At 33.9% G+C, this 18793-nt stretch overlaps 1 protein-coding gene and 2 long non-coding RNA genes across 5 annotated transcripts; 1 reads left to right on the top strand and 2 right to left on the bottom strand.

The window, feature by feature from the left end:
- Positions 1–457: 457 nt before the first annotated feature.
- LOC150037586 (uncharacterized) lies at positions 458–8130 on the bottom strand. The gene is made up of 2 exons (XR_016527979.1): positions 690–8130; positions 458–490 (listed from the first exon to the last, which is right to left on the bottom strand). It is a non-coding gene; the product is annotated as an uncharacterized LOC150037586 (long non-coding RNA).
- Positions 8131–8599: 469 nt separating this feature from the next.
- On the bottom strand, positions 8600–12338 carry LOC120073761 (uncharacterized). Of its 3 annotated transcripts, none has more exons than XR_016527978.1 (4): positions 12006–12338; positions 10227–10437; positions 9999–10062; positions 8600–8799 (listed from the first exon to the last, which is right to left on the bottom strand). It is a non-coding gene; the product is annotated as an uncharacterized LOC120073761 (long non-coding RNA). The 3 variants fall into 3 exon arrangements; XR_016527977.1 differs by lacking the exon at positions 8600–8799 and adding an exon at positions 9072–9488; XR_005480791.2 differs by lacking the exons at positions 8600–8799; positions 9999–10062 and having other exon boundaries at positions 10123–10437.
- Positions 12339–14343: 2005 nt separating this feature from the next.
- Positions 14344–18106, top strand: CYP77A5P (cytochrome P450, family 77, subfamily A, polypeptide 5). Its single transcript, XM_039024405.2, has 6 exons — positions 14344–14976; positions 15599–15709; positions 15985–16201; positions 16353–16686; positions 16787–16848; positions 17727–18106. The coding sequence occupies exons 1-6, from the start codon at positions 14494–14496 to the stop codon at positions 17801–17803; spliced, it is 1284 nt and encodes a 427-aa protein (XP_038880333.1). The 5' UTR covers positions 14344–14493; the 3' UTR covers positions 17804–18106.
- The last annotated feature ends 687 nt before the right edge of the window (positions 18107–18793 follow it).

Below are 18793 nucleotides of genomic sequence, written 5' to 3'. Positions count from 1 at the left end.
TTGCATTCATGTTTTCATCTAATTGAACATTTCCCTCCTTAAAATTATTGGCACCCATCTGAAGAAAGTAGAAAGAAAAGAGCCCCAAAATAATGATCATTGAGATTTAATTAACATACTAAAATAAATAAGTTCAAATCCAAGAAATGAGAGAGAGCAAGAGAGGTATAAATCTAATTCACCTCAAATTCTTTCTCAAATGTGTTTTAGTTGATTGAATTAATTTTATTAGAATCATGGCTAGTATAAAACTAAAAACATAGAAGATAGAAGCAACAAGTCACCAAATTTCATGAAGCGATAATTTTCATGGAGCATAGAGGAAAATAGTTAAGAAAATATGACGGATCAGATCAACCATAGACCACAATTAGTATTCATTCGCCTTTCTGACGTCTTTTATTTAAAGACTGATTCGTCCATGCAAAACAACAGATTGAGCTTTTTGGTTTGGAGCTTTCTTAAAGAAGAACAAAAAATAGAATCGTTCCTGAGGGAGAAGAATGAAATGAAATGAGACACATCCCAAAACGTAATATCATTTTACCAACAATAGAAATGGACTAAAGATCACAACAAACCAATTCTAGAGTTTTGTTGGGATTCCTTCTTTAACACAAATGTGATTGAAGATCCTCTCCTTCTAATCACTGTGTGGAACCTAAGAAAAAAACTCCATAAATTCCTACCTCAATGCCTATTGTTGCTTTTTGGGTCCAATCAAAACATCAAGGGGGAAAAGAGATAGACCCCCACCTTCATTCCCTTTATAATTTCTTCATAAACAGCAACCTACAAGGTTCATACTAAACTTTAAAACTCTAATGCACACAACTTGCTTCACTAGTTCAAAAACTACAATAAGTGCTTAACCAAAAAAGAAAAAAGACAGAAAGAAAAAAAGAAAATCATACTTTTAGCATATTAGCAGCATTGATCTTCATACTCATGTGAGAGCTAACAACCAGAATATTAAAAATCATACTATGGTGCTGTTCAAATGTGTTAAACAATGGAAAGAAACCTCATAAGAGAAAACTACAAAAAATAACTATCTAAATGTATTTATTTAGATATAAACCAAAAGAAGTGTACTGCATCTACAATCTCAGTACATTGTACTTACAAAAACAGAGGCTATTGGCTTACTAATAAATACTTACAAAAACAGCAAGTCGGATCGTATTAACGGAGGCTATTGGCTTACTACCTGCTGTAAGGAAGTTCGTGTTGACTTCCCAAAAATTGATACATTGTACACACCTATAGTCAATATTATTGTCGCTGACTGTAGTACTTGTGTAAACTAAAGTCACTCTTCAATCATAATAGTCGAGTAGTCTACGTTAATTTCTTTCAAAATCTATGATCTCTTCCCATTTGGTACAAAAATGAAACAAAAACAAAAATTAATGAACAAAGAGAATTTAATTCCAAGTTACTCACCCGTCTTTAAAACCAAGTTTCTCACCTGCTAACTTCTCTATATTTGATGAAAAGTTCTTCTCAGGGAAGCCACCATGAGGTCATCCTGTCTTTCAAATATATTATTTAGACAAAAATGTTAATCACTAGGCCTAAACAAAAGCAAATACCTTATCATGCAACATAAATAGCATAAATGTGCATCTCACTTTCAACTAATTTCAAGAGCAAAGTTGTGGTTTGAGTGCCTAAGTCACACTTTAACTCTTAAAACAACCTAAAAAGTTCCAAACAAAGTGCCTTAGTGTTACTTTGACTCTCAAAACTACATAACATTTATATTGTTACCTAAGATGTGTAAACCACCCCTTGAAACTATGAACATTTCCTAAAAGTGCTTAAGCATGCCCTTCAAGATTTGTTAGCCTAGTTTATAAATAAATCATTTACATGAATGTCAACAAATACATTATATGTTCATTATCTAGCTGTTGATCTAAAGCTGCTTTTAAAGAGACAAAATTTCTACCATAATCAAACCTGGTTTTATCTCAGGAAAAAAAAACTACTTTTAAAGAGACAATCCTCCAGCATTCTCAGTGTAGTCAAAGGATTAACCGTCAGGGTAGTAGCATATTCCATGGGTACTTCCTCATTGATTTTGTGCCAAACACTTTGATCTTTCACAACATAAGTCTGCCATGTCCTTAAGTATAAAAATCAATAAATGACATCAAGCAATACAATGGAACTTCAAGAAACAAAGTTGTTCATATAGTTTGTCTGGCAGAGAAATTTTTATGAAATGTTTAACAAAGATTAGATTTTCAAACTGTTGAAATTAAGGTTTTTTATTCTAGGGGTATTTCTGTCTTTATACTTGTACCCTAGGGTTTCCCTTTTTTTTCTATTTAAACTGGCAGTCTCTGTGTATTCTGTGTATCAGTCATATAATAAAATTCCTTCTTCCCGTGGTTTTTTTCTCCCTGATTAGGGTTTTCCACGTAAATCTTGCGTGTGCTATTTTCTTTCTCTACTCTGTTTTTCATCATGGTATCAGAGTATGGAGACGAAACCCTGGCCACCATTGAGAAAAAACCAATAGGAGAATCCCAAACCAATAACCCAAATATAACCAGTGTTTATCCAAAAAGCCATTGATAGATATTTTCAGTCTATTCTTCCCCATCTTCAGCGTGACGATCACCCATCCCATTCTGATCAGCCGATTCGAGTCGACCAGCCAGCAGACTAGTCGTCGCAGCCCATCGACCTGCCAACTGGTTCGTTCGATGTAAGGACGACCAGCTGATGGGACCTGCAGTTCGGTGATCAGACCCAACCGCCAATCGTGATTGGCGCTACCCAGTCGCAACTCTGCCGCAACCCATCACGCCAGTCGTGGTCGATCTTCCCCCCTCAGCCACAGCCGAACCCTAAAACCAACGGAAAATTTGTGGGTTTCTCTCAGCCACCGCCGAATAGGGGAGCCACAATCGAAGGAGCAAGCTATAGTGGGTTTTACCAGCCGATTCAACCAAAAATAAATCAAGTCAGTGGCTATCGGGATCCTATTTTTCAGCCGAATGTAAGCAACAGGTTAGGGCAGTTTTCGCCAATCATGGGTGAGGTTGGAGGGGGAGATTCTTCATCATACCACCAGGACTAAGGGAGTATAATCCAAGATCAATTTATTCAATTTCAGCTGCAGATTAAACAACAGAACGAGATGTTTCAGCAGTAGATAACTGTTATTGAGGATGCCCTGGGATCGACATCCAATGTCCAACCAGATCTAAACCAATATCCTGAAAATTCGGTAACTTCGTTCCCCACTTACTCCTCAAATTTATGTTCTAGAGCTATAGGCAACTCTGGGGAAGCCCTGTGATGTGTGTGTCCAAGCTAAACAGCCTCGTGTTTCTTTCACATCTCAACCTTATAAGCCCTCTAAACCATTCACCCTATTCCATAGCAATGTCTGGGGTCCGTCACCTGTTACTATCATAACTGGGAAGTGGTGGTTTGTAACCTTCATTGACGATCATACTAGGCTAACCTGGGTTTTTCTTCTGACAGACAAATTTGAAGTTACATCGGTCTTCCAACAATTCTACAATTCTATAGAAACCCAGTTCAATGCCAAAATCGCTATTCCCTGGAGTGATAATGGTCGGGAATACCTTATTAATTCCTTAAGAGAATTCCTAATCTCAAACGGAATAGTCCATCCGAGTTCCTGTGCGTACACCCCTCAACAAAATGGAGTGGCCAAACGAAAAAACCGTCACCTAGTCGAAGTTGCTCGATCTCTTATGTTGTCAACTTCTCTTCCTTCTTATTTATGGGGTGATGCTATCTTGACAGCAGCCCATCTAATAAATCGCATACCATCCTGGGTTTTAAAGTTTCAAACCCCTTTAGATTTCTTCAAAGAGTCTTACCAAATACTCGACTTCTTTCTGATGTACCCCTCTGTGTCTTTGGTTGTGTGGTGTTCGTCCATACTCATGGCCCTAACCGTACCAAGTTTACCCCTCGGGCTCAGAAATGTATCTTTGTGGGGTATCCACTACGTCAGCGTGGGTACAAGTGTTATCATCCCCTCTTCCAAAAAATACTTTGTCTCTATGGATGTGACATTCTTTGAAGATCATCCATTCTTCCCCAATGGTTCTCTTCAGGGGGAGAATACTAGTGAAGAAACCAATGGGGGTCCGAGTCTATCTATCTTGCCTGAACCTATCTTTGATATCAGTACCAATGAACCTATTCTCCCGACCAAACAAGTCCCTTGGATCACATACTATAGGAGGAATCTCAGGAAGGAAACAACGCCGTCTGTTATTTCTCTAGCTCCAGTCCATGAGTCAAAACGGAGATCAGTTCCAGGTACTAATAGTCTTATCCCTAATCATGATAATAAATGTGATAAAACTGATGCTTATGTTGAAAATGTTGAGAGAAAAAGCAAGGAAGATAATGACAACAAAGATGTAATCGAGGTTGATGAATGTGTCGAGACAGATGATTGTGAAACACTTGAGAACATTGTTGAACCTGGAAAAGAAACTCTTCTACTCTCGCTGAAAACACCGTTGAAAGTGGGAAAATGACAAAACAAGATGGTGAGTGTAGTATGAAGTCAGAAGGAAGTAAAAACAGAGATGCATCACTTGACCTTTCGATTGCCCTAAGGAAAGGTACCAGATCTTGTACAAAATATTTACTGCAAAGTTACTTGTCCTATAGCAACCTGTCTCCTGAGTTCAAGGCCCTCACTACAAATCTAGACACAATTGTGATACCAAATAGTATACACACAACATTGGAAAGTTCTGAATGGAAAGCCGCAGTCATGGAAGAAATGGGGGCTCTCGAGAAAAATCATACGTAGGACCAAGTCACTCTTCCAAGTGGTCATAAAGCAGTCGAATGTAAATGGATGTTCACAATAAAGTATAGGCCCGATGGAACAGTTGATAGATACAAGGTCAGATTAGTTACCAGAGGCTTTACTCAGGCTTTCGGGTTGATTATTCTGAGACATTTTCGCCGGTCGCAAAACTAAATACAGTTCGGGCCCTGCTGTCTGTTTTAGTTAATAAGGATTGGCCCTTTCACCAGCTTGATGTGAAGAATGCTTTGCTCAACGGAGAGTTGGGAAAAGAAGTCTACATGAGTCCTCCCCCAGGATTCGAAAAACAGTTTAATCACCAAGTTTGCAGGTTAAGGAAGTCCTTATATGGGTTAAAACAGTCCCCAAGGGCCTAGTTTGGCAGGTTTACTACGTTTGTAAAGTCACAAGGGTATAGACAGGGTCATTCTAATCATACTCTCTTCACTAAAAGGTCAGTATCTGGGAAGATTGCAGTTTTGATTGTTTATGTTGATGACATTGTCATTTCAGGTGATGATACCTCAAAGATTGACCTTGAAGGCAAAGATGGCTGAGGAATTCGAAATCAAGGACCTTGGAAAACTAAGGTACTTCCTTGGAATGGAAGTAGCTCGATCGAAAGAAGGAATTTCAGTTTCCCAATGGAAATATACTCTGGACTTTCTTAAGGAAACAGGTATGACAGGCTACAAACCAGTTGACACTCCTATAGAAGCGAATGCAAAGTTAAGTGATATGAGTGAAGGTGTTCCAGTTAGCAAAGAAAGATATCGGCGACTTGTTGGGAAATTAATATATCTCTCTCATACTAGGCCCAACATCTCATATGCAATGAGTATGGTAAGTCAGTTTATGCAGTCTCCATACGAAGAACATATGAGGGCAGTGGAGTGCATTTTGAGATATCTGAAAACTTCTCCAGGGAAAGGCTTGATGTTTAGGAAAATTGAGAGGCAATGCATCAAAGCTTACACCGATGCAGATTGGGCAGGGTCTGTAGTAGACAGAAAGTTGACATCAAGGTATTGTACCTTTGTGTGGGGTAACCTTGTTACATGGAGAAGCAAAAAGCAAGGTGTTGTTGCCAGAAGTAATGCCGAGGCTGAGTTCAGGGCCATGAGTCTGGGAATCTGTAAAAAAATTTGGCTTGAAAAAGTTTTAAGAGACCTTGATCAAGATCATACCGGTCCAATGAAACTCTATTGTGATAACAAAGCTGCAATAAGCATAGCAAATAACCCAGTTCAACATGATAGAACAAAACATGTGGAGATTGATCGGCATTTCATCAAGGAATGACTTAATAGTGGCAATATTTGTGTTCCTTATATTCCTTCCAACCAACAGATTGCAGATGTCCTAACAAAGGGACTGCCCAGACAGTTGTTTGACGAGTGTGTGAGTAAGTTGGGTTGTGTCTTATTGACATCTACGCCCCAACTTGAGGGGGAGTGTTGAAATTAGTGTTTTTTATTCTATGGGCATTTCTGTCTTTATACTTGTACCCTAGGGTTTCCCTTTTTTTTTCTATTTAAACTGGCAGTCTCTATGTATTCTGTGTATCAGTCATATAATAACTTCTCGTGGTTTTTTCTCCCTGATTAGGGTTTTCCACGTAAATCTTGCGTGTGCTATTTTCTTTCTCTACTTTGTTTTTCATCACAAACACTTTAAATTATGGTTCACAAGTTCACAACAATAAAACAAGTTCAAACATAGCTAAGTAGATAAGGCACCAAAGTTCACAATATGGAAGAATGAACTACATCAATAATTATAGAGAACAGATCACCCATCACAATAAACCTAAAAAAACAGGGATTAGTTTGTTAAACTTAAAATCTTCTATCACATTTTTAAAATGGAACCTAAGAAGATAGATTTTGATAAATAAAATAGATAGTATTAGTTACAAATGATGTATATCTCTCCATCAAAAAAATAACCAAATAAAATAACTATACCCGTGATAATTGACTAAAAAGTAAATCTCACATTCTATTATTATGGTGATTCCAATATAAAACATCAAGGTGTAAACAAACAAAGGTTTATGTGTAGAGGAAACAAAAGGCCTATATGGGGAATATTTTACTAAATGAAAAGAGAAGTTTTGATCAGCAAAGTTCATTCAGAACATGGCAGAAATTTCAAACATCGCAATGAGTGTTGTGAGTCTTTGCCCTCAGTTAGGTGAAAAGTCCATTAAGAACATGGCAGAAATCTGTACATTCAGTGGTCTCCAATCATCCCAAGCCTTGACCATGCATTAGGGTAAGTGAGCATACACACTTAATATAATATAGTTTTTAACAATTATAATTTATTGTCATACAATAAATTGAAAATGGTTCATAAGTTTTTATATACTTTAAGAATTGGGCTTCACTTGCAGAGGTAAAATTTTGCGGCTCGTTTTACTTAAAACAAGAACGATTAAAGTAAACAAGTCTAAACCTTCCCCAAATAAAGCTACCATAATCAAACCAGACATCAGCCAATCAGCATTTACTTTATCAACTCATCAAGCAATTATCCATTGATTAAATGGTGAAGATTCTTACATCAAACCCTTAAAATCAAACAATTTCTCAATCTCGGCAATCCTTCTTTGTCATCAAATCAGTAGAAATTCATTTTAATTTCTAACTTATTTAGTTTTGCTTTTTTTTTTTTTTTTTAATTTGCGATCCATTGTTCCTCGCATTTAACCCTTTATCCATTATTTTCCATACCCTCCATCTCTATGTGTTGTATCTATCCGAGGAGGTAAGAGCTCTTCAAACACAGTGAAAATAATATTATATGGCAAAATTTTAATAAGCTTTTTTTCCTTCTCTTTACGAGAGAAGTGATTTAACTTTTGAACCATTTTACTTTAGTAATCGTAAATACTCGTTCATTCTTAACAAAGCTAACAATAAAAAAATCAGCAAAAAGAAATTGTCAAGCAAAAATGTAGAGTGTAAGAAAGTTTATCACCAAGCATACAAGAGAAATTGCTCAACTTGTCACCGTTGAAACGATTTTTAACTTGCTGCCTTTGAAACGCTTGCTTCAGTCGCTGCATTTGACAGAAACTTTAGGTTTTCTTGTAGCAAACTCGTCTCTATTGCCGCCGCCACTTACCTATCGCATGATGATCGGAGATTTCGTGTGTGGAGCCCAGGTGCGAACGTGAAGTTAGAATTTCAGATGGGTGTGGCCTATGGGGTTCTCCTTCATTTTAGAGACTAAATGGGAATTTAGAGAGAGAGAGAGCGAAGAAGATTGAGCGGAAATTCAAAAAAAGAAATAGAAATTGGAATAAAGTGAAAAGTAAATCATATAACTTTAAAAATTGGGGGAAGAGGACGCGCCTTTTTTTCCTTTTTGGAGCGTTTCTATAGCAGTTTTTTATGTAAGCTATGAAAAACTACTAGGAAAAGTGTTGTTTGTTGTAGTAATGGATACCATAGCTAATGAAAAAGACTATAAAAGACTTTTCATAGCCTTTTTTAATCTTTTTCGAAGGTCCTAATAGTACATGTTATTAAAAGTCTGAGACTTTTTATAGCTGTTTTTGTAGAGTTATAATAGATGCTATAATAGAGTATGGAGATATAGCATGTATACATGGCTATGAAAACATTCAATAGCATTAGACATTAAAAGTTATTATATCATATATATAGCTTTAATCATATGTTATACAAACAACATTGAAATTATGTTCATTTACATTATAAACACTTGTTTTAAGTTAAATAGACATATGAAATAATTCACAATGTATGCATTAAATACAATGACTTCCTTTCATTATTGAAATTTAGTGATCAATTTACATTAGAAACTAAAAAAATTATCCAATAATACAAAAAATATGTTAAATGTAATTTTCAACCATACAATGTTCACAAAATACAAAATTCATCAAGTTTTGAGGATTATAGCATCATGGAATTGAGCTTCCATCTTTGATTTTCATCTACCTACATAAAAAGTGAATTAACATCAGATTGGTTCCCAAAACCACAATTGAATGTCAAAACTATATAAAAGTACATAATTGTCATTTTGACTCTCAAAACAACCTAAAAATATGTGGTTTATTAATAATCAACAAAGTTGCGTAAACACCATTATTAAACCCTTAATTACCTCTAAATTCACGAGCTTGTCATCCATTTTAGCTATTCTCAATGTAACAAATATATATATAAGCATTGGTTAGGAAGGATAAGTTGACATTAAACTTCATAGATTATTGAAATAATAAATGTCACTAATTAGGCAATAATAATACAAGCAATGATCATGACTCTAAACATATGAAAATAGTAGTAAAATAGAAACAAAGGCACAATGAATAAATATGTTAAAACAAATTCATAACAATTTGGAGATGTTTTACATTCGTTGTCAATCTTGTGATGACTTCTTTTCTCACACTATCATCTACTGGAATATTGGATCAAGCTTAAGAGTAGGAAATCACGAGAACCATTATCAACAAATTCTTGACTTTTACACCAAAAAAGGACATTGAAGGTGGATGGATAAATCAAGAACATCTCCAAGGGATCTTTCTTTTCCATTGAAAATCCTAGAATTCCTCTCATCCCAAAATCTTCCAAAAAATTGTTTTGTTAATGTTCTCCCATAAGAGCTCTTTCGTTGCCTTAAAAAAAATTACGATTTGAAAATTAACAAAGGAAGGAAGAATATAATTACTAAGTATAGGTTGAATGCATAGACATGATTGATGCACATTTTAAAATAGATTGTCTACTAAAAAATCTTTCAAATCCACGCGTTAATTAACATTCATACAAAGTTCTAAAAATATATAAGCATACAACTTCTCACAACTTTTATTACAAAGAAGTCTAGAAATATTTATTACTTTCAATAAACTAAGCAACAAAAAAATTGATCAATTAAGCATTACAACAACTCACTAGAAATGCAACCAAATTTCCACATATTTGGGTAACAATATCAACCAAAGATAGTATATTATGGCCAATCAGCTGTAGTAAAAAAAATCATGTCCTAAGTGACTAATTACAACACCTACTCGTACAAATTTAAATCAAAATCATAATATGTGAAATTTAAGAACTTACACAAACTTGTCTTAAATAAATATAAACTCCTTTAATTAATAAGTCAAAAGCAAATCATGTACCTCACTCTTTCAAAATTAAGAATCATTTGTATGCCACGATCTTGGCCTGTAAAAGACTACTCAACTGAAGGGAGAAGAAAGAAAAGAATGTTAAAATCAATAATCTAAATTCCACAACACAAGATAACAAAGTAATCAAAACGAACTTATTAAAATGAAAGAGGTAAAGAAACATACAATAGACGCAAAATAACAATATATAAGAGAAAACGTTGTGTCTATTTATACAAATATTTTTTTACGGGCGAGCATCGAGTGGGCTTTGTATTGCGATAGATCTGCGAGCATTGAGTTCTTCACAGTGGGGGAATTTTGGACCGGATCAAGACTTGGATCGAGTTCAATCGAGGATCGAGTTCTGGACCAGATCAAGACTTGGATCGAGTTCTTCATAGTGGGGATCGAGGATCAAGTTCTGTACCGGATCGAGGATCAAGTTCTAGCATAAAATTTTTAGACTAGAGTTATAGAATCGTCAACCATCAAAGGAAACAAAACCCAATAAATAATTGGGTTCTATTTAGCTAGCTCAATCTCCTTCAAGTGCAGACTATAATCGAACAGCAACCAAACACAAACAGTAATCAATTGCCAATTGAAAAACGCAAAAAGGAAAATCCAAAATCAAATAAAAAAGAAAATAAAAATGAATCTTAGGATGAGTAAAGAGAGGAAAATCACATTCACCAAAGTTGTTGCGACCGATGAAGACGATGGAAAATCAACCGTCAATGGTAGAATGCAGGCGCACATTTTAGGGCATCACACGGAGTTGAGAATGATAAAGAGAGCAATTAGAATTATATGGGTTTCAAGTGCTAAAAATTGTGATTTGAGAAAATGAGGGTTGAGATTTGAGAGAAAGAAGATTGAGATTTTGTGTAGAGAGACGAAGAAAGGAAAGAAGAGAAATAGAGAAAAAGAAAGGAAAGAAGAGAAATAGAGAAAAAGAAAATATGGGTTTTGTGTGTTTGAAGAAGAGGTGAAGTGTGCGCGGCCCCCAAAATTTTGCGTGTTTGGGCTGATAACTACGAAATTTTGAGTACACCCCCCGAATTTGATTTTTAACATTTTCCTTTTTTTATAGAGTTTCTATAGCCTATTTTTAAAAAGACTATGTCAAAGAGCTACAATAAGTCATATTTGTTGTAGTGTCTTCTTCATTTAAGCTCGGATTTGAGTGATTCGAAATCTTTATTTCAAGCTATATGCAATAAACTATTCAAAACACTAAAATTGTTAGTTAATAAATTCAGGTTTGTTATCATAAAAAAAAGCCAACAATGCCATCTTTAACAAGCTCGTCCCTTTTTTGTCCATGTTGAAGTAATTCATCCTTTACCATTCTTTTCATAACTTTATCCCTAGCATTGTAAAGATCATCAACCTCTTCATTTGTCTCATACAATTCTTCAAAATCAGATTCAACCTCTTTGTGCTTAACATCATCCAACGGTTTCAATCGTAGTTCTTCAACAAGTCCATCATCCATATCCTCATGTTTTTCAACCAATTTTCTCTAAAGAATAGCTTCAAGAATTGATGGAAGTGCTTCCTCGTCACCTTTGAAGTACTTATCTATCCGCATTTTCAGTTCTAGGACCAGAAATTTAATGTATCAAATGAAAATTATTATAACTTTGAACTCCCACGACTCGTGAAAAAGTAGCATTGAACAAAATCCTAATTTACCAAGGCACCAACGTCAGATCCAAAAAAAATTTACTTGAGCAAATATTACAAGCTTGGACATCAATTACAAAACAAAAGAAATAAAAAATTGAAAGTCATAACTGTTTGTACCGTGTATCTGGAAGCTTTTAAACGAAATGACTACTTTAAATGCAGACGCTAGTTAAACAGAATTAGCTTGCTCTAAGACTTCCGACTTCACAAGTACTAAAATGCAATACAAAGAAGGGAAAAAACTATCGATTTCACATTTACATGCCATAGTTAAATTGTAGAAATCAATTGTCAAATAGAATGATCTCATGGGGAAAATACCTTTATTGCTTACATCTTGAACGTCCAAAGATATTTCTTTCTTCTGAGAGGGCACCAAATTGGCTTCGAGAACAGTTTGGGAATCTTTGTTTGGCGGTGAATCGTTATCGAAGGAGAAGAGCCTAAATCGAGATGTCACTAGGGCTGAGAGGAAGAATGGAGGAAGGCCATTGGCTGTGTAAGCGGGAGAATGAAGAAGATGATTGCGACCTCTACGAGAAAGGGTTTCTCAATAAAATCCATTTCATGGTTATCGACTTCTCTGCGTGAGTGAGGCTTTTGCAACCCTTGTTGGGGCGTTCGAAAAACTTGATAATCCAAAAAAATCTATAACCCAATGCAATCCACTAGTTTAGGTTGGTTATAACTTATTTGAATTGAGTTGATTTAAATAAATAAAAAAAATTGTAGGTTTGGTTGGTTTATGAGTTCAACTAAAATAACACGAACCAACCCAAATTTATTATTAGCTTTAAAATCTATATTCTTTTAAATTTATCATACAATTATATATACATATATTTATTTAAATTTTATTGCTTCTTTAGATAATTTATTCCCAACAATTCTTAAAAATAGTTTTTTTTTTATTGCATTTTAGAACGAAAAAATTCATTACACAAATTGAAATTGAGTTGTTAATTTTAATTCAATATATAAAAATAATTAAATTAAATTTGTATGTATTAGTATTTTACTTCGCTTTAGAACAAAAATTTAAATAAATAATTCAATTAACTCGAACCAATCTAACCAAAATGTTTGATGGTTGAATTGGGTTGGGTTCATTTTTTAATAAGAATTATTTAGATTAAAGAAATTAACAATTCAAACAATATGGTTGGATCTAAAAAGTCCTTCAACTCAACCCAATTTATGAACACCTAACCTCCGCTCGTCCAAATTTAACATGATTGTAATCTTATTTTTCTTCTTTTTTCGGAATTGAATTTTTAATTATTAAGCTCCTTTGTCTCAAAATAAAAGTTAAATGAAACAATTGAAATTTTTAAATATTTTTTTTTTCCAAAAAAGTCTTAAAAGTATAGTTGAAAATATTTTTATATTTAAAATATTACTAACATTAACTTAGATATAGTTTGAAGGCATTACTTTTTGTCAAAACATCGTAGCTCATAGGTAATTTAGAGATATATTTTCTACATTGAAGTTGAAAGCCAATCTCCAATCTTAAAATTCTTATATTAAGAAAAAGATATTACTTTTTCATATTTGAGGTCCAACTTTGGAATTCCTTGACATCCCCCACCCTATAGATGTTTGGAAAAAAAAAAAACTTCAAACATAATCCTATAAATGGCCCTAGTAATTAAACAAATATGAAAATTCTCCAATATAGACCTAATTAAAAGATTTAATAAATTGTGTAAACAAATGTTAAGTAGGAAAAGAATCCATATTAAAATAAAAAAACAAATAGCAATTAAATAACCATACTCGAGTATTAAATTTTCATCTACATATTGATACTTTCGTTGATATTTTTACATTTTCATAGATTTGATATATACCTAAGAGTGAATCAAAATTTATAATTGTTTTAAATTGTAAAACTGTTGAAAATATTTTCAAAATATAGAAAAATAACCCAAATTATGATTATATCATAAAAAAATTTAAGAAACATAAAAAATAAATAGCAAAAATATTATTAATTTAATTGTGATGATGCAATTACATACACGTTAACTTGTTTAAAAAATGTAAAATACTTACTTATCAATTTAAATCAAGGATTAAAATATTAGCTCATCGATATCGATATCGAGTCAACGGATATTTTTGTAAGTCACAAAATTTATAAAATTTATTTAGATTAATAAATAAATTATTTTTACTTCCAAGTTAAATTGTGAATATTGTTATTAGTATTTCATTCATATTGAACTAAATAGAAAAGATAACAAACGTTTTATGAGCATTTATTAAAAAAAAAATTTGTTGCAAATATACATAAATATTTAATATTGATATCAAATCTTTTGACTTATCGTCGACATGTCAACAAATATTTTAATCCTTAATTTAATTATATTTTTGTGTTATAATTTTTCTAAAAATGTCAATCAACATCCACATTTCATTAATATTTTTAACTCATAAACTCACTACATTTTAAACTTGGATCGTACTCCTCTTGAGAAAAAAACATCACCAGTCAAACAATTTATAAATCAATACATAAATATTAGAAACCAACCATAACATTATAAGTTTATAACATAACAGCCGGCTAAAATATAGAAAAGTATAATTATGAGAAAATGATTGAAAATACAAGATATAAATTAAAGTTGTAGTGCCGCCCCGATCGGTACTCTAGCTTTGGTTTGTAGTTTGTACCAAACAGAACGAAGCAAAACGACAATGATGATAAAGCCAGTTCTTTGGTTTTGCCGTCGCCGCCCTAACGTTGAACAGCGACGGAGCTCAAACTCACCATTCAAATGCCATTGTGAACATTCTCATGAGTTCCATTGGGTTCTTTGTGCGATCCAAATCCAGCACTGCGTCAATATATTCTCCGTTGTTCGACTCTCGGAGCCACCGGAAGGGGTCAACATCCATACCCATTTCGCCGCTGTGTGTGAAGATGATGTCGGCGGAGGCCAGAACGAGCTTAGGGTTCAAGAATTTTATGGAAACTTTCACTGTGAATGTGCAGAGAGCTGAGAATAGGGCACTGAATGTTCCATTGATTGAACCATTTACTATTGCATCTTCGAGGCTTGAAATGGTGGAGAATGTAGCGATAAGGATCGAATTGAGTAATGGGTGTGTTGGATGGGGCGAGGCGCCGATTTTGCCTTTTGTCACTGCGGAAGATCAGCCTACCGCCATGGCGAAGGCCGAGGAGGCCTGCGAGTTACTGCGACAGAGACCGCCGAGTACTTTGGGCTCAGCGATGTTGCAGATCAGCGAGGCTCTTCCTGGACATGAATTTGCTTCTGTGAGTGATCAATTCATACATCGGATTTTTACTTGTTACTTCACTTTTCTTTTTTCGTTACTCAACTTGGTAATGCCTTGAGATAAAGAATTGTTTACCCATAAGAATTTTGTTGCATTGGCTTCGTGATGTAATGCTTGGAATGCCCTGTATTTATAAAATTAATCATTGACGCAGGGTGTTTTAGTTTTTTGAAAATTGTCTTTATTTTGATAAGAAGCATGCAACCTCTGTCCATCTTCACAATGGCTTTTGTTATTTGGAACCACCAAAAAGTCTCATACCAATTGAGATAATTGTTCTCATTTATATACCCATATCACTTTCTTTCCTATTGGTAGGAGATTGTTTGCCCTCCATATTTTCACACAATTTAATTTTTAAATTCTTAGTCATATTCCAAAAATAAGAAGTTTTTTAAAACTATTATTTTTTCAGAACTTGACATGGATTTTGAAAATATGGTTGGAAAGTAAAGAAAAAAATAAAAAAAGTCATAGGTAAAAGAAGTCTTTATTTGCTTCATTTTAAAAGAACAATGAACTAAATGGTTATCAAACCAACTTCGATTTTTTGAATCCATGTTTGTTTTAATGATTGTGTATCATCTATACTATTGAAGGTTAGAGCAGGAGTAGAGATGGCGTTGATTGATGCAGTTGCTAACAGCATTAACATACCTCTATGGAGGCTATTTGGTGGAGTTTCAGACAGTATAACCACTGATATAACAGTAAGTCTCCTTTTATCTTCCAGCGAACGCATGTTTGGAATTTCAGCCATTTCATTGTATTTATTTGTTATTGTGGATGATGATCTAGTGTGGTTCTTTACAATGCCTATATTGCCGGGAATTTTATTTTTAATCACGATTGCAGTGAACTCTTTTGATTATATCCCAGTAATCCTAGTACTTATGGGGAAAAATAAGAATCCTAGTAATATCAGTGAGAAGTAAGCCAAAAGAAGATTGTCAAAGAACTGCTGTCATCCATGTTATTTATGCAGATTCCTATTACTTCTGCCTCTAATGCTGCCAAATTGGCTGCAAAATACTGCGATCAAGGGTTCAAGACGCTGAAGCTGAAGGTCGGAAAGGACCTAAAAGCTGATATTGAAGTTCTTCAGAGCATCAGATTGGTCCATCCTGAGTGCGAATTTATCCTGGATGCTAATGAGGGATATGACACAGAGGAAGCTATTCAAGTTCTTGAAAAGTTACATGGTAAAGGATACTACCTCTGTATTTGGCATCAGTTTTTATGCTAATTTCTACCTTGGGGCCATCTGAAATGCCTGCTTCCTCCTCGTCCCTGCAATATTTTCTCTTTTTTTTGTTCTATACTTTACCATGTGTGGATTGATTATTCATACAGAATTGGGGGTGACTCCTACTCTATTTGAACAACCAGTTCATAGAGACAACTGGGAGGGTCTTGGACATGTTAGTCATATCGCTCGAGATAAATATGGGGTATCTGTTGCAGCTGATGAGAGCTGCCGGAGTGTAAATGATGTTAAGAGAATAGTGGAAGGGGATTTGGCAGATGTTATAAATATTAAGCTTGCTAAAGTTGGAGTTTTGGGGGCCATTGAGATAATTGAAGTAGCAAGGGCTTCAGGACTCACCTTAATGATTGGTGGTATGGTAGAAACTAGACTTGCCATGGGCTTTTCTGGTCATCTTGCTGCTGGCCTTGGGTGTTTCAAGTATGCAATTGTCCTTTAAAAACCAGATGCTTTCCTACTATGTTTATTAATTATTATTATAACATTTCTCATCAAGTCAATTGTTTTTACCGAATTGCAGATACATTGACTTAGATACACCACTTTTGTTGTCAGAAGATCCAGTTCATGGGGGTTATGAAGGTATTCTCAGCCCAAACTTGAACTTTGATTCATTAAGGTCCCGTTGAATAACGACTATCATTGTTTTCTTAACTACTTTTTAGGGATGTTTCCAAAATTCAATCCAAGCTTAGAAAAACAAAAAAGTATGCCCTATGATAACTATTTGGTTTTTGAAGATTAAGCTTATATACACCACCCTTATCTATGGATTTCTTTAGTTTGTTATTTACTTTTTATTTATATTTTCAAAATTCAAACCAAAATTTGAAAATTAAAAAAAAAAATAGTTTTTATTTTTGTTATTTTTGAAATTTGGCTATGAATTCAAATGTTTCCTAAAGAAAGATAGAAAGTTATTGTAGAGAAATGGTAAGAAAACAAGTAAAATTTTCAAAAACCCAAATAGCTATCAAAGGAGACTAGAATTGTTAAGGCTTCGTTTGCTAACCATTTGGTTTTTAGTTTTTGTTTTTAAAAAATTAAGTCTATTTTATCCACATTTCTTACAATGATTTGCATCTTTTTTAAGTACAATGGTTGAATTCTTAGCCAAATTCCAAAAACAAAAACAACTTTTTGAATGCTACTTTTTTTAGTTCTCAAAATTTGGCTTGGTTTTTTAAACCATTAGTGAAAAGTAGACAAAAAAGGAAGGAAATTTGAGGTGGAAGTAGTATCCATAGGCTTGATTTTTAAAAACAAAAGTGGTTATCAAACGGGACCTAAAATATTTACTTTTGCTTTTGAAATTTCAATATGAATTCAAATGATCCATTGGGATAGATGAAAAAAATTGTTTATAAAAAAATTGTGAGAAAACAAACATAATTTTCAAAAACTCCAACGACAAACAGTCTGGTGATTGTGACCTAATCATAATGAAACTCGACATGCAGTTTCCGGTGCTGTGTACAAGTTCACAAATTCCAGAGGCCATGGTGGTTTCCTTCGCTGGGATAACATTGCATTGTAAGTTATAAAGTCTCCATTGAAGATGCAGATATGAGCTTTATCTGCTATTTTATTTTCCCTCAGCCTTGTTTGATTATATGTGTAATGTTTGTATATAATCATTACTTTCATTTCCATCTTGACAATACAATACCTTTACTTTTGCTCCATGCTTTCCCCTGAACCCAAGTCTTTCCCAATCCTTATATTTCCATTTTTCTTTTTGGGTAATTGAGAATTTTTAAGTTTGTATTAAATAAACATGGGCGAATCCTTTAAGACTTTACTCGAATATTCATCAGTCCTCATGCTTTATAGATGTAAATCTTGTTCCTACCTTCCTATCCAGTTGGTTTATTGCTGCTCATCCACAGGTTGTTCTGTCCAGTGACTACAATCATGGTCAAAATGTTGAGGAATAGAAATTGTTTCATTTTAACTTCACTTGTTGTTTGAGTTAAAGATTTACGGTTGGTCTTACCATTTATTCATGACTTATTAACTTCTTATATTGTGGGCTCTCGACTAAACAACTCTATTCTTTGCTGAACACCTCCTGAAATTGCTAACATCTTTAATAATGTATACAAAATGTTGTAATGTATGATCTAGAATTTTGTATATGAATTCCCTTTTAATACAATAAGAAGTGGGGTATGGAATTTTGAACTCTAATAGCTTTACTTTCATTTTACTTATTACACCCTCAAAATAATGAGATAGAGTTATTTCATTTCCAGAGTATCTCAAAGCCTATGACCACTTAGGATATATTTACCAATCCATAATAAAAATTGGTATAATCGTAATGAAATTTCATTACTAAATCAATCGTAATGGGCCACAATTGCAATTGTATTTGGATTGTTTTTTATTACGTTTACTTAGAATTATGAATTGTCACATTTACTATTATTATTATCATTATCTTTAGACCCTCCAAAGTAACATTAGCAGTAATGGTAACGACGTAATTTTCAGACGTAATTGGATTGAGCGTCTTCCACTTGTC

This window comes from Benincasa hispida, chromosome 2 (assembly GCF_027475165.1).
Source record: "Benincasa hispida cultivar pf3 chromosome 2, pf3_genome.v1.1, whole genome shotgun sequence".
NCBI lineage: Eukaryota > Viridiplantae > Streptophyta > Magnoliopsida > Cucurbitales > Cucurbitaceae > Benincasa > Benincasa hispida.
This window is presented reverse-complemented; position numbering and strand designations above follow the sequence as displayed.

Excerpts from the sequence above, each read along its gene's own strand:
- CYP77A5P (XM_039024405.2), top strand. The coding sequence starts at position 14,494 with ATGAGTTCCATTGGGTTCTTTGTGCGATCCAAATCCAGCACTGCGTCA. Across the intron at positions 15,710-15,984 it reads GTATAACCACTGATATAACA|ATTCCTATTACTTCTGCCTC; the intron begins GTAAGTCTCCTT and ends TTATTTATGCAG. Across the intron at positions 16,849-17,726 it reads AGTTCATGGGGGTTATGAAG|TTTCCGGTGCTGTGTACAAG; the intron begins GTATTCTCAGCC and ends CTCGACATGCAG.